This window comes from Amblyomma americanum, chromosome 10, assembly GCF_052857255.1.
Source record: "Amblyomma americanum isolate KBUSLIRL-KWMA chromosome 10, ASM5285725v1, whole genome shotgun sequence".
Taxonomy (NCBI): Eukaryota; Metazoa; Arthropoda; class Arachnida; order Ixodida; family Ixodidae; genus Amblyomma; species Amblyomma americanum.
Window position 1 is genome coordinate 1,202,224 of NC_135506.1, and position 13,395 is coordinate 1,215,618.

A 13,395-nucleotide genomic window follows, 5' to 3' on the forward strand; every position below is an offset into this window, starting at 1 on the left:
TAATTCATAACACCTTAGCTGAAATGATGGAAGCACACCTCACCGCACAATGCGAAATACTATCAGGCACTGAAACGGGACGTTTCATCCTAAAAATAAAGCAGGAATACGATATGAAGGAATCTGTACACATTCCTTGCCAGTTCCAAGACACGTGCACGAACACTTAATAGTCCGTCCTCTGCACAAAAACATTAATCCAAACTACGATAAGGACAGAAGAAAGGCTAGGGCACAAAAACTTAACGAAATAATTTTAGTTCACAAAACGGCGGTGCATGTGGGCGTGGCAGAACATGCGGACCGAGAGACCTTTTCCCTGGCAGTCGTCGAGCACCGAGGTTCTCCCTATAGCATCGGCGGCGATCGGGAAAACAATATTCCCGGAGGAGGCCAAAGAAGCTGCCATAGCTTTAGCCATTACATGCACCACTGCCAAGTACATCATCGCCGGCTCTAAAACCGCAATTTGAAATTTTGCCAAAGGAAGGACCCACCCCGCAGCCATCAAAATCTCACGAAAAATTTCTAACACTCGCCAGATACCTGGGTCCTCGCCCATTCGGACCATACTAGAAACAAGGCGGCGCACCAATTTGCCCTAAAAATGGTAGTCAACCGGTGGGTCAACTCGCTCTTTGGCCGGTCTGAACTCGGTGCGCTACACCGAGTTCAGACCGGCCAAAGAGCGGGTGGCATCCTACCAAAAAATTATAGCCCAATTCAAGAAAGAAAGACAAATCTTCCCATAACCGCATGGATCTAGAACAGAAGTCAGTTGGCGGCAGCTCCAAACGGGCACTTTCTTTCATACTTACATGTACCTCTAATGGTTCCCAGAGCAGTTCAGCCCCGTCTGTTCTCTCTCCGGGCAACAAAAGGCAGACACACCTCACATCCTTATCGAGACAAGCCACCGAAGAGTCTGCAGCTCCCCGCCCAATGGGAGGCCGCGTTGCTCAGCTCGGACCCGGAGGTTCAGCTCCGCGCGGGCCGAAGAGGTCGCCGAGCGACATCGTCCACCTGGCGTCCCGTCTAGAAGATGAGCTCACCTCGGGGAGGGGACTACCACCCCAAACCGTGCCTAAAACCTCTTCTTTAATAAAGTTTACCGCCCTCCTCCTCCTACCGCGGATTGTCCGACAAGTTCTCTCTCTCTCCCTGTATCAACTTTCTGGTTTTTGTTTATCACTTTATAGATAACGCTCGTTACTTGATCGCACGTCTAGCTTTACGCTTGTCCATGCATGCATTGATGCAGTCAAATATTAGTGCTGCATGGACAGGTTTAGCTGAAGCCTTGAAGTGAGCTTCGCCACCTGAATCAGGCGAGCAAGCACGGTGGAAACTGCAGCATGGTCGTCTATTCACGAGTCTGAAAAGCAGCAGGTCTTCGTGTACCCGATTGTCACAAACCTTCGGCTTTACGGTGAAGAGGGGCGTGGAATCCCCTTTACAGTTACCCGCCATTCCTAGCTATAACGAGGTTTGCGGACACAATTAAAGGTTGGGCCGTTCGACCCGTGAAGCCCGTGTGTCGATGCTGGATTGAGGAATAAGTTCATGGCAGTCACTTTTGTAACAAACAACTGGATGTTCATAGCGAGCAGTTTGAATGACACTACTAACAACCAGGACTCTAAAAGCTACAGCAACAAGTTCGCGACAAAAGACCATTCGGAGGGGGGGGGGGGGGGGAGAATCCCGACTATTAGCAAATAGAGTGATTAAGCGATGGATATAGGTAATAATAATAATAATAATAATAATAATAATAATAATAATAATTGGTTTTGAGGGGAAAGGAAATGACGCAGTATCTGTCTCATATATCGTTGTACACCTGAACCGCGCCGTAAGGGAAGGGTAAAGGAAGGAGTGAAAGAAGAAAGGAAGAGAGAGGTGCCGTAGTGGAGGGCTCCGGAATAATTTCGACCACCTGGGGATCTTTAACGTGCACTGACATCGCACAGCACACGGGCGCCTTAGCGTTTTTCCTCCATAAAGACGCAGCCGCCGCGGTCGGGTTCGAACCCGGGAACTCCGGATCAGTAGTCGAGCGCCCTAACCACTGAGCCACCGCGGCGGGGCCGGATATAGGTAACGCAAAACAAGTTTTCCAGACAGTAAGTATGAGCAGAGAGTGACGCTAAAATACAATGGACAAAATACTAATGACAATAAATGTCTAAACAAGGGCTAAAATATTCTTCTTTTAATAGTCAGGGGCAAAAAAGTTATCTCACAACTTTGTATAGTTCCGAGGACGGTCTGTAGTCGGAGAGTCGACCAGCAGCGGCGGGCGTACGAGATGGCGAGAAGGGAAGAGTCGATCGCGGGATGCCCCCGAAAAGCTGGACGTTCCCAGAGCGTGTTGCCGCGAGAGCGACCCCCGGGAGACCAGAGCGTAGTGGCCCATACGGGACGGAGCCAGCCTTTTCATCCCGTCAGTTGGGTCGCGTCGGTCACTGTCCCGGAGGACTGTGTTCGGAAGTACAGGGACCCTCCCGTAACTACCGCTATACATGAGGCAGCTTGTGACAGCTTCAAGGTTCGCGAGAGCAGGGCAGCGTGTTTTACGAGTCCTGCTAAAAAACCGACCTTTTCTTTTTTCGGCCAGAATTCCAGGGCCCCCATGTGGAGAGGCTGCTTTGGAGCTTTGATAACACGCGAAATTGGTTAGAATATAGACTTAAAAGTATATGTTATGACCACAGGCAGCGCAGTTTCTGAATTTACAGATATTGTACAGTTCACTAGTAGGTTTCCGAAACGCGAAGGCCATTCACGCAACATTCACGCACTCGTCGGCAGATCGACGGGTTACGCGACGCCGTCCAGATAAATCTGCAGCGGTGTAAACCAGTTTCACATCCTCTCTCTTTCGAGCCACTGCCTTTGAGGTTGACCTCGAGGGGATATGGAGCGTATTAACTGCGGGGGATTGGCCATGACACGGCCGGCACTTGACAGATGTAAAATTTTTTGTAGCGAGAGCTACACGGGGCTACCAGTCGAGCATTTCGCTTTGCATGAAAGAGGAAAGTTGTACGCATGCTCCGTTACCATGGCAACCGAAGAGGAGCAAGGTGCTGCGTGCGCTTCGCCGCCGCCGCGCGCCCGCTCCATCGTCGGATCCGAGCGTGACGTCACGAGGACGACCAGTTGTGCGCATGCGCCGATACCATGGTAACCAGAGAGACCCCACAGCTGCGCCGCGTTCTTCGTCGCCGCATTGCCGCACGTCGCTCTATCACCCGAACCGCGCGTCGCATGTGCAGCATTGGGTATAAAAGACGATGTAATGGACGTCTGTCACCCGAACCGCGCGTCTCATGCGCAGCATTCGGTATAAAAGACGATGTAATGGACGTCTGTCACCCGAACCGCGCGTCTCATGCGCAGCATTGGGTATAAAAGACGATGTAATGGACGTCTGTCACCCGAACCGCGCGTCTCATGTGCAGCATTGGGTATAAAAGACGATGTAATGGACGTCTGTCACCCGAACCGCGCGTCTCATGCGCAGCATTGGGTATAAAAGACGATGTAATGGACGTCTGTATCACAGCGTTTGACATGCATGCAGAGAAGGAGAGTCCAGCTGCTGCTAAATGGCGGTATGGACAAGAGAAGATTAACTCCTCCGATCCTGAGGTTGTCGCCTGTCCAAGAGAAGATTAACTCCTCCGATCCTGAGGTTGTCGCCTGTCACTTGGCTACTCAATAGAGAGAGCAGCGGAGACGCCCGAACTGAGAGAGGAACGCCACGCCAAACGGAGATGCCAGACTGTCGAGCGTAATAGACGGCGCATAGCCGCCGATATGGAGTCTATGGAAGGCGTCAGTCAACGGGAGCCAGCAGAAGAGGATGTGAAGGCCCGTCGTGGGACTGATCACACCATTCGAGTTTCCGAACAAGCTCAAGCAGGGAAACGTACCTCTCGCTACGTATATCCTGGCATAGCCGAGCTAAGCTACTTCCAATTTTTTTGCACATCAAATAAAAATATAGAATCATAAGGGCATGCAGATGGGGGATTTAAATTAAGAACAATGTGGAACGGGTGACTGAAGAGGGCCCGTGGGCAATGCGAGTCCTGGAAGTGGCGCTGCTGCAAGGCAAGGACACAATCATCATCATCATGTAATGACCCTAATAGAAAAAGAACCTTGGCACGAGAGAGGCACGTTTCTCGTGGAGCGAGTCTGTTGAACAGGCGCAAACGCTTTCAGCATAGCGGTCTTCTACCCACAGATTGCTTAGCTTAGCTTAGCGAATGTCGGCGCCGCTGCCAGACCGCGGATCGTCGTCCAGCCGCTCTTCGTCGTCGGGATCGCAGAAGAGCGTCGCCGCCCCGAGCGCCGAAGGCCGACAACCGTCGGCGCCGACAGCTGCTCGGGTTGGCACCAAGAGGCGTCGGAAGCAGCCGCAGCAAGCCGAGGCCGCCGTGCCGTCCTCGACCTCCTCCGTCGGCAGGGGGAAAGCGGTACGTCTGGGGGTGGTGCCTGCCGCCACTGCGCGATCGTGGCGCTTTCATCCTACTCCTGCGAGTTGCGCGAAGGTACGCCATTTTGTTCCAAGCTCTGCTGGAAAGCCGCTTCTCGTGTGGCAGGAGCTCCGCAAGAAGGCAGTTTAGAGGCACCCCTCCTCCTCCCGGTGGGGGCTTCACAATACCCCCTCAGGCGGATAACAAAGCAGACAGTGCTCAAGATGGGAGAGGCTGGCCGCGTACGGCTCATGTGTTGGGCATGAGGCGACACTCATTGGAACATTTGACGCCAGAGCGATCATGTGATCGCCGCTTCGCGAATAGTTTACGAGCTGCGCAGGGAAAACTGTCGTGCAACCAAAGCCTGTTTCACATGCATGCGAAAACGCTAGCGAATCCTGCCGCCGCGGCGCAAAAACCTGTTCTGAGTCGTCGCGACGGCTCGAGCGGCAAGAGCGGCGAGGTTTCGACAAGTTGGAAATTTTCGGTGCGACGCGCCGCTCACTTCGCTCAGCCGCTTGCATGCGAACCCGCCTTCCTACTCCGTTTGCGTGGAAAGCGGCTTGACGCTTTTGCTACGCGACCGCGTTTTCGGCGCACTGCAGATTAGCTTGAAACTATCAAGACCGCAGGCGTGCACTTGTTTTATGCGAGTTCTTTTCACCCATTTGCGAGCTGGGATACGACGACAATCAGGCTTATTCTCGCCAATGAGACATATCAAACTTTCGGAGCGCACGCGGTGATAATTTCTGCCGCTATTCGTAGATTAGGGTACCGCGACATAGTATATATATGCGTGCCGCAAGGAATCCTGGCAGCGTCAGCCTTTGTTTTTTCTTGCTGAACAGCCGAAAAGAGGCGAGAAACTCCGGCACGAAGTGGCGATAAATTGATACGGAGGAACACTACTAAAATTGAACTCAAGGCAGAAAGCTGGGCTAGTTGAGGATTTAAAAAGTCTTGCGCAATAGACTGCATGGGTAGAAGCGGACAGGACGAGCGCTCTGACACCGGGCACAGCTGACCACGGCACCGCCCGTGTGTGGTCGTGTGATGACTCTGCCTGCTCCAATAAACGGGCCGGCAGTCACCGATGTCCTGTCGTTTCCGTGTTGCTTCCTTGTGTCCCCGTTTTTAGAGCTGCTCAATAGTTCACGATCGCAATTCGGGACCGTGTACGGTGGTTTGTTCCCAACGACCGCAGTGAAATGAGTGGCGTGCTTTTATTTTGGTCCCCTAGTTGAGTGCTCAGTAAGCTCCACAGTAGTCCGTCCTCACAAGACGGTATTCCGTCGGACACACAGCGTTATCAGCACCATTTTGTGGCTGCAGACAAGAGAAGGTCAAGTACTTGCGACTCCGACCAATGACACATCGGTCACTCCGCTAAGTACTAGTGAGTGAGCAGAGGATCCCTCGGGCACTCCTCTCCTCAGCGCGCTTCCCAAGTAGAGTTCACCCCGAGTGAAAAGGCATCTTTTTATCTCATCTTTCTCTCACTCCATGTTTTTCATGTATTGGGCCACGCAGGGGCTGTTATGTCTACCGGATGTCAGTGCCCTTTGGGAAACTCCAGGTGGTCGAAGTTTAAGAGAAAATAGCGCGAAAGACGGGGACAAGTGAAGAAAACAACAGGACCAGCGTTGTTTTCTTCACTTTTCCCCGTCTTTTGCGCTATTTTCCCTTAAGTGTGTATCACCAACTCGGCCGTCTTGCTATCGGATGGAAGTTTGTCTGAGTTGTGAACAACGGCTGCTCTTTCTCCCAACTGCTTTTCGTTCCCTCATTCGAAGTTCTTAATCCACCAGCAATATTATGCAACCAGTTTATGATGTTTATGAATTTAACGCGGAATACCTGCACAAAATGAAATAAAAATGAAAACGTGTTTTTAGTATGTGTTTGAACGATTTTGTTGGACTTCTCTTTCTAAAATTTTGTGCAATAATATTTTTCTATCTTTGGAACATAAAAGGCGTACTTTATATCCATTAGCTGGCAAGTTTGCATAGAACACAGCTTAAGATAGCAATGCTCATGATTTGTATACTTGCTGTGAACTTCATAGTTACCTAAAAAAAGTTCCTCAGCACAACTTGTGTGAAACTTAAAATGAAAAAAAAAGCATTATGACAAGGCCGGCCAAGCTTACCTCTGCGGTACTGATTCCCTGCATAAGCTTGTAGGTATCTCCTCGAATGATATTTCAATTTATTGACAATAAACAAAGAGAGAAGCGCACGCTAGGGTCGTCTTTTGCGTGGTCAGAAATTTTTGTGCCGAGAAAGTTATCGCCGGAGAAAAATAAGTGTTTCCAGTCATCATACAAATGCTCACAAAATATTAGGTAAGTTCATGATATAGATAAACCTGCAAAAACATGGCTTTATCTGAAATCGCCTTAGTTAAGAATAACCTCCATGAAACAACTTCGCGCAATGTATACACTACCGCAGGATCCTCAACAGCAGTGGCCAGGCGAGCAGAGCCAAGGATCGCGGACGACCGTCGCGGCCGGCAACACTGTGACAACGCAGACGTACAGCAGCAGTCCATGCAAGGAACGCTTAGGCACCAACACTGCCAGGTACGACTGCTCCTGCTCCAACTGGAAGTTGGGTCCGGCTTAGCATGGAAGCGAATGTCGAGGCCGTTTGAGGGGGTTGCACTATAAAGATTTTGCCATTTCCTTTTATACAGATGATGACGTGTTCATTAGTCATGCTAAGCGTACATGCATTATTTTGCGGCTTCCACTAGACAAAAGTTATTAGTTCCGAACTGCAGCCTGTTATACGATGTTGTGGCGACATGTCTCAACCATCATTGAAATTGCCCTAATCGGCGACTGCCGGTAACAGTCCAGGATAAACAGTTGCTGAGTGCTGCTCGTAACGCAGCTAGGGAGCCGGTACACGTTTCTAAGTTTAGGTGCCCAAGGCCAATGTCCGCCCTCACTCGGAGGGGTCTCATATCTAAACGCTTTAAAAATCGTCTGTGATATCGGTGGCGATGCGTAATATGGTATGTGGCAGTGGTGCGAGAATGGGTCGCTCTTAACGCCTGTGCTATCTGTACGCCTGCTCCGTTGGCGAACAAAAACAAAAGAGCGCATAGATTAGCCCTACATTTCGTACCACAGCCTGTAAGCCTCTCTGCTATGGGCCTCTTATACTGACCGTAATATCGCACGAATAATAGCGTCCGCCATTTTCTTCCTCAGGAGTGGCGTTGATAACGACTGTTATAACCTCAGTGAGTCGGCAGCGACTACCGTGTCACGTTAGGTTTTCATTCTTGCAGTACATTTGCCTACTGGGTGCTTGCTACTGCCTTGTAAAGAACATGGCACAAATGTTGTCTTTAAACGAAAACCGGTTCAGGTTCTGAGTCCTGGAAGGTTTTCTCCCTGGATGCTGAGAACAATACAGGATGCACGTTAGTCGAAAAGTTCATCGAATGCTTTGGTCGAAACGCAGTGTGTGTACCTTATATTTTATTGAACCGTTAGAGATCTGAATGGAATACGCCACCCAAGTGGAAAGAAGTGAAGAACCTAGGAGAAATTCAATCTTCTTTACGTGGTGTCTGTAGTCTGGCGTTGCCACCTGCTCTAAGAGCGATGCCGTGCAGGGACTAATACACCCCGCGCCTCGACGTGCAGTCGGTGGATAGGAGTCAGCCCCTAACATATACGATTGATTTTCTAAAAACCGAGGCTGGCATCCTAATAGTGGCCCCCATACAAGAGCGTTCTCCTCCACCTTTTAGGCCGGGCGCAGGGCAGAGTTAATTGGAGGTGTAGCCTTTGTCATGTAGCAGGCGTACTTATGCTCATGTTGATGATGGCTCCGCTGCCGCGTACCACACGCTCGCATGCGCAGACGGCACTGACGGCAGTGTATTTCGGTTATGCATCTTGATGCTTCGGTCCAGTGGAGTCTGACAGACATGAAACGTAGATATACCAACAGATAAATCCTGCACCGAGCGCGAGTCCGTGAATGCATTCGTTTAGAGCACACATGCCTTAAAACGTGCGCGCAGCACTGTGGATCCATTGGCATCTCCAGTGGGGGCTCCAGCCTCGTCTGCGGCCAAGGACGACGTGGTCACGCCTATGCAGGCACGCACCGCGATGCCCGAGCCTGCGCGGCGACGGGAGACGTCGCTACCCAACCTGAACGCTGTGCCCGCAAAACCCGCCCTGGCGCGGCGCACGCTTTCGCTCACCTCGTCGGAGAAGCGAGCGCGTTTCCTCGAGATCCCCATCGTCGAAATGGTGAGAGCTTCTCCGTGTGTTATCTCCTCCGAGGTGCAGCCATTCTTTACGAATCAGATCACGTTCGTCAAGTCTCGCATGAGGTTGATAACGTCGCAGAATTTGAGCAATAAGCTTAATTACGGCGCTATTCTCCTTTTCGGTCAAATGTTTAGGGGAATCCCCCAACGTGGAGTAGATTTGTAAAAAGGGAGTAATTACTCATTGACGTCCACCCGAGCGCAGCCATACGGCTACAAAGGAACGCTATACACCGGACCATGACGAATTTTTATTTAGCTACGAAGTTTATAAGAAAGCTGTATAGCTTTCCTTTGCAGCCGTATGGCTGCGCTCGGGTGGATGCCAATGAGTAATTTTTTTCCTTTTGCCTGCATTAATTTCCAGCAATCAGTAATAACTTCTCAGGGGCTCAGAAGAAACTTCTCACACTTCCTGTCCGGTCTGAGCGCGACCGAGAGGCAAGTTAATTTCTTTGTGAGAGGCGCAGAGCGCTGTCTGACGTGTCGCCTGGAACCTGCTGGCTGTGAATGTATGGCATGCACTTGTCGCCTACATTTTCATCTCCTCATGGCCGCACATTTTCCCGTCCGTCTGTCCGCCCGCACCGAAACAATCGTAAACAGAGGCAGGCGCTCAGTAACTAACAGCCCTCTCTTTATAGCCCCACATAGTACACAGGCCGAGTAGTAGGTAGACAGCTTATCCATGCTTGCAGGTGAGCTTGTGCAGTAGGAAAACAAGATCGCATCCAAGCCCGATGGGAGAGGTTTGGCAATGAGGGCCAGTCGGCGCTTGATGTAAAGAAGTTGGTAACAGCTCCAAAGGACGAAACGCGGTGGGAGAGGGGGGTGGGGGGCGGCAAGGTGCGGATATGCGGGCGCACGCGCGTGCGTCCCCTCTGTTTTATTTTTAGACGCCGTAAAACAAAGGCAACAATACGAGTAAGAAGGATACTGTGCTGCATGAAATTTTACATGTCCAGGCGTAACACGGTACTTGAAATGCTGTCTGAAGGGGCGCTATCCTGAGTTGTAGACAGGAAGACATTGGCAACGCTGCCTGCAGTTCAGGCTCCCTTCGCTCGCTAACCAGAATCCCAGATGAACCCCTGCCCGTCAACACCCTCGCTCCAGAAACAACAAATCCTGCCCTCTTTTGATGAAAGTCTGCTTGACCGTTTTGCATAGTGAGAAGCAACTGCGGCCCATTTCTTCTCGCGTTTCACCAAAATAAGACAGGCACTACGGCCTGCAGCTGCTGCTCAGTGTAACACAGCAGACGTCCGGCACGAAGTCCTTGGTGGCAACCGTCGTGGCCGCAGTGGCAGCGACGGCCACCTTCGTGCTGGCGGCCATCTTGTTCTTCGCGCTGTTCGTGCACTCCGATGAAGGCGAGGACACTCCGGGGGCCTGCAGCAGCGCCGACTGCCGCCACCACGCGGCGCTAATCACCGACCGCATCAACCGCAGCCTGGACCCGTGCCAGGACTTCGCCGCGTTCGCCTGCTCGGCCTGGTCGCCGCCACCGGCTTCGGCTGCGTCGAGCCGCAGATCCCAGTCGGCGCTCGACGATGTCGTGCGCGATTGGGCGCTTGACTTCGAGAGCGTCCTGGTCACGGGCTCCAGGTAGCGCCTTCTACCAGCTGCTCTCTGAAGATTCGCAACTAATATTTAAAGAAATTAAGACTGTAATAAAGTAATACGATGATGAGTGAAGCGTCAAGCTTCGGCAACACTTCTGCCATGCCAAGAGACATGAGGCTTTTCGTTCCTGCCATGCAGACGGCTAAGCAGCAAGAGCGGTGTTGAAGGTATGTCACGGCCGCCGTACAGCGCGCAGCTTCAGCGCTCATGTACGCCAGAAGGAGGGTCACTGCAGTGACGAGTGCATACCCCCTTTAGAAGGGGTTTTGAAGTCTGTAACGGAGTCGATATGTCGACATTCAGCTGAGCACCGTCGTATCTTTATATGAACTGCCGAGCTTCCTCAATACACTCGGCGGTAATGGTGAAGGCAGTTCTGTTGCTTGGAATAATTATCTACATTGACATTTTGATTGGTTCTCTGATTGAATATTTTTCGAGTATTTTTCGCTAGTGGCTTTTCACGTCTAGATTCTTGCTTAGCCCGTGTCTGAGTGTAACTGAACACATTTCTATAAGAACGTAGTGACGGGTAAAAGCGCTACGTTCACAGCTGCAACAGGCACGTAAATAAACACCACTAGTTCTCGAGTAATTCGCCAGCAAGCTGTTCGCAGTGTAGTCGCTTCGAAGGGAGCTAAAATCTATCGGGTGACTCGAGCATATCTCAGTGCGGAGAGCTCACGAAGTGTGTGACAAACTTTGCAGATACCTGCCGATAGGCGAGAAGGCAGTCGCTATGTTTCGTGCCTGCGTGCGCGGCTCGTCGCCAGAGCAGAACGCTGCGGCCCTGAGGGAGCTGAGGCGGTTCATGGCCGACCGGGGCCTAACATGGCCCCGAAGGCCCTCTTCTCATCCGCGTGCGAGGCCGTTGGGCGTGCTTATCGAACTGGCGTTCAAGTGGCAGGTGCCGCTGTGGTTCGTCGTCCGCTTCGCGCACAGAGGCGGCAGTCCTCCTGCCGTGACCATCCGGCCGAGCGCCTACACTCTCCCCTGGTTCAGGCGTCACATGAGCATCGTCCAGAGGGGTTCCTTCGCCGACCACTGGCTCCGACTGACAGTGGCCCTATCCGGCAGCGAGAAGAACGGCATCGACGCCAGCCAACAGCGTGCCGAGCAGGCGGCCCAGGTCGACACTAGGGTGCTAGGGGAACTGGCCAACGCCCAGGCGAATTCGAGCGGAGCCCACCCCGACGAAGTGATGCTGCGCCACGTAGACCGGCAGTACACGCCAAACATCAGCTGCGCGCAGTGGCTGGAGCAGCTGCGGAGGCACGTCTTCCCGGCCATGGACGGCGACCACCTGTTGCGCGTCTCCAACAGCGCGGTGCTGAGGGCCACCGGCGTCCTCTTCTCCCGTTTCTCGGAGGAGGCGCTGCTCGACAACATGGGCTGGTTCTTCGCCCGCATGTTCGCGCCGCTCGCGGATGCTTCGCTTCTCCGCGACAAGCTAGACGGCCAAGAGCTGCCGCTTTTCTGCGCCGCCCAGGTGGAGCCGCTGTTCCGACTGCTGGTCATCTCGCTGTACGCGGTGCCGCGGTTCTCGCCGAAGGTGCGCGAAGACGTGAATCTGCTGCTGCGCGCCATCCGTGAGACGGTGGCCGAGAAAGTCAGCACGCTTCCGTGGCTCGACCGGACCTCTAAGCAGCGCGCCGAGAAGAAGCTTCGCGCCATGGCCACCGTCCTCTGGCCTCCCCACGAGCTGATGACCAGCGCCGGCCTCGCCTCGGTCTACGCCGGCTTCGCTGTGCCCGGTGGCTCGCCCAGTGTGGTGGCCTCCTGGCTGCACTACAGGCGGGCCCTGGGCGACCTGCGGCGGCAGGGCTACCACACCGCACTGCGGCTTCCGGCCAACCTGGAGCTGCCGCTCGTCGCGTACGACTACCTGCGCAACGAAGTCCACGTGTCGGTGCAGGCGCTGTCGCGGCCCGTATTCTACCTGGAGGGCACGCACGCCATGCTCTACGGAGGCCTTGGCTTCCTCTACGCCGCCGAGGTGGTGCGCGCCCTGGACGCCGACGGAGCTCGACGTGACTCCAGCGGCCTGCTGACGGTGAACGCCTCGTGGCTGTCGGCCGCATGGACCGACGCCCTGCTGGACCGCGAGGGGTGCCTCTCCAAGCCCGGCGGCTACTTCCCGGAGATCCCGGCTGTCGAAGTGGCCTACGCGTCCTTCGAGAAAGCGCTCCTATCCTCCGGCAAGCGCACGGCCGCCTTCTCGGAGCGCCGGCTCTTCTACTTGACGCTCTGCTACTTGCTCTGCGGCGCCCCGACGCTGCCGAGCGTCCTCCGCCGGGACTGTAACAAAGCAGTGGCGAACTTTCCGCGCTTCGCCCAAGACTACGGCTGCCTCACCGACGCCAAGATGAGGCGCCGAAGGCCGTGCATGTTTTTTGGCTGAGGAGCACGTAAGGGGGCGCCGTTGAGAAGTGGTGCTTAAAGTCACTGGATAATTTAGGGGTGCTGGCGCTGCAATGGACGTCTCGCAATGGCCACATGATAACAGTGCGTGTGCTCGAGCTACGCACTGCGCTTGATCGCATTCACTTTGAGCTAGTCGACTGAGCAAAATTTATGTATTTATTTCGGAGTACACCTCAGTAGCCCCAGCCATGGTGGGTTAATGAGGGGTTAATGACAGGTTTCCTTTTGGTAACTTTTTCGCCGCCTGTTCTGAATTCCTGCCAGCTTAGGTTTAGTGACATAAGCTGGCAGAGACACTGCATAACTTTTTCGCAATTACACTATGTATCCCTGTTTTCTGATTTATTCTTTTTCAGAAGGTGTAAATTTAACCGGTAAAGTATTGTGTACTTTCTTTATGTGCCTTCGATTAACTCGACTGCGCTCTATTTATTGTTCGGCTCGCATTCATTGATGAAGCTGTGAACTGTTGCGCTCATGGAACACATTGATTAGTGGGCTGTATGGGTGCTATTGTATTGTGCACAGTCCAAAGTGCCAAACATGG

At 52.9% G+C, this 13,395-nt stretch overlaps 2 protein-coding genes across 3 annotated transcripts in view; both read left to right on the plus strand.

The window, feature by feature from the left end:
- The window catches only part of LOC144106489 (uncharacterized), a 492,993-nt gene that overhangs the window by 413,439 nt on the left and 66,159 nt on the right, over nt 1-13,395 (plus strand). The gene's annotated exons all lie outside the window — the stretch shown is intronic.
- On the plus strand, nt 4,218-10,455 carry LOC144106979 (uncharacterized). Its single transcript, XM_077639950.1, has 4 exons — nt 4,218-4,490; nt 6,953-7,083; nt 8,544-8,778; nt 10,036-10,455. Exons 1-4 carry the CDS (start codon nt 4,281-4,283, stop codon nt 10,408-10,410), a joined length of 951 nt encoding a protein of 316 aa, XP_077496076.1. The 5' UTR covers nt 4,218-4,280; the 3' UTR covers nt 10,411-10,455.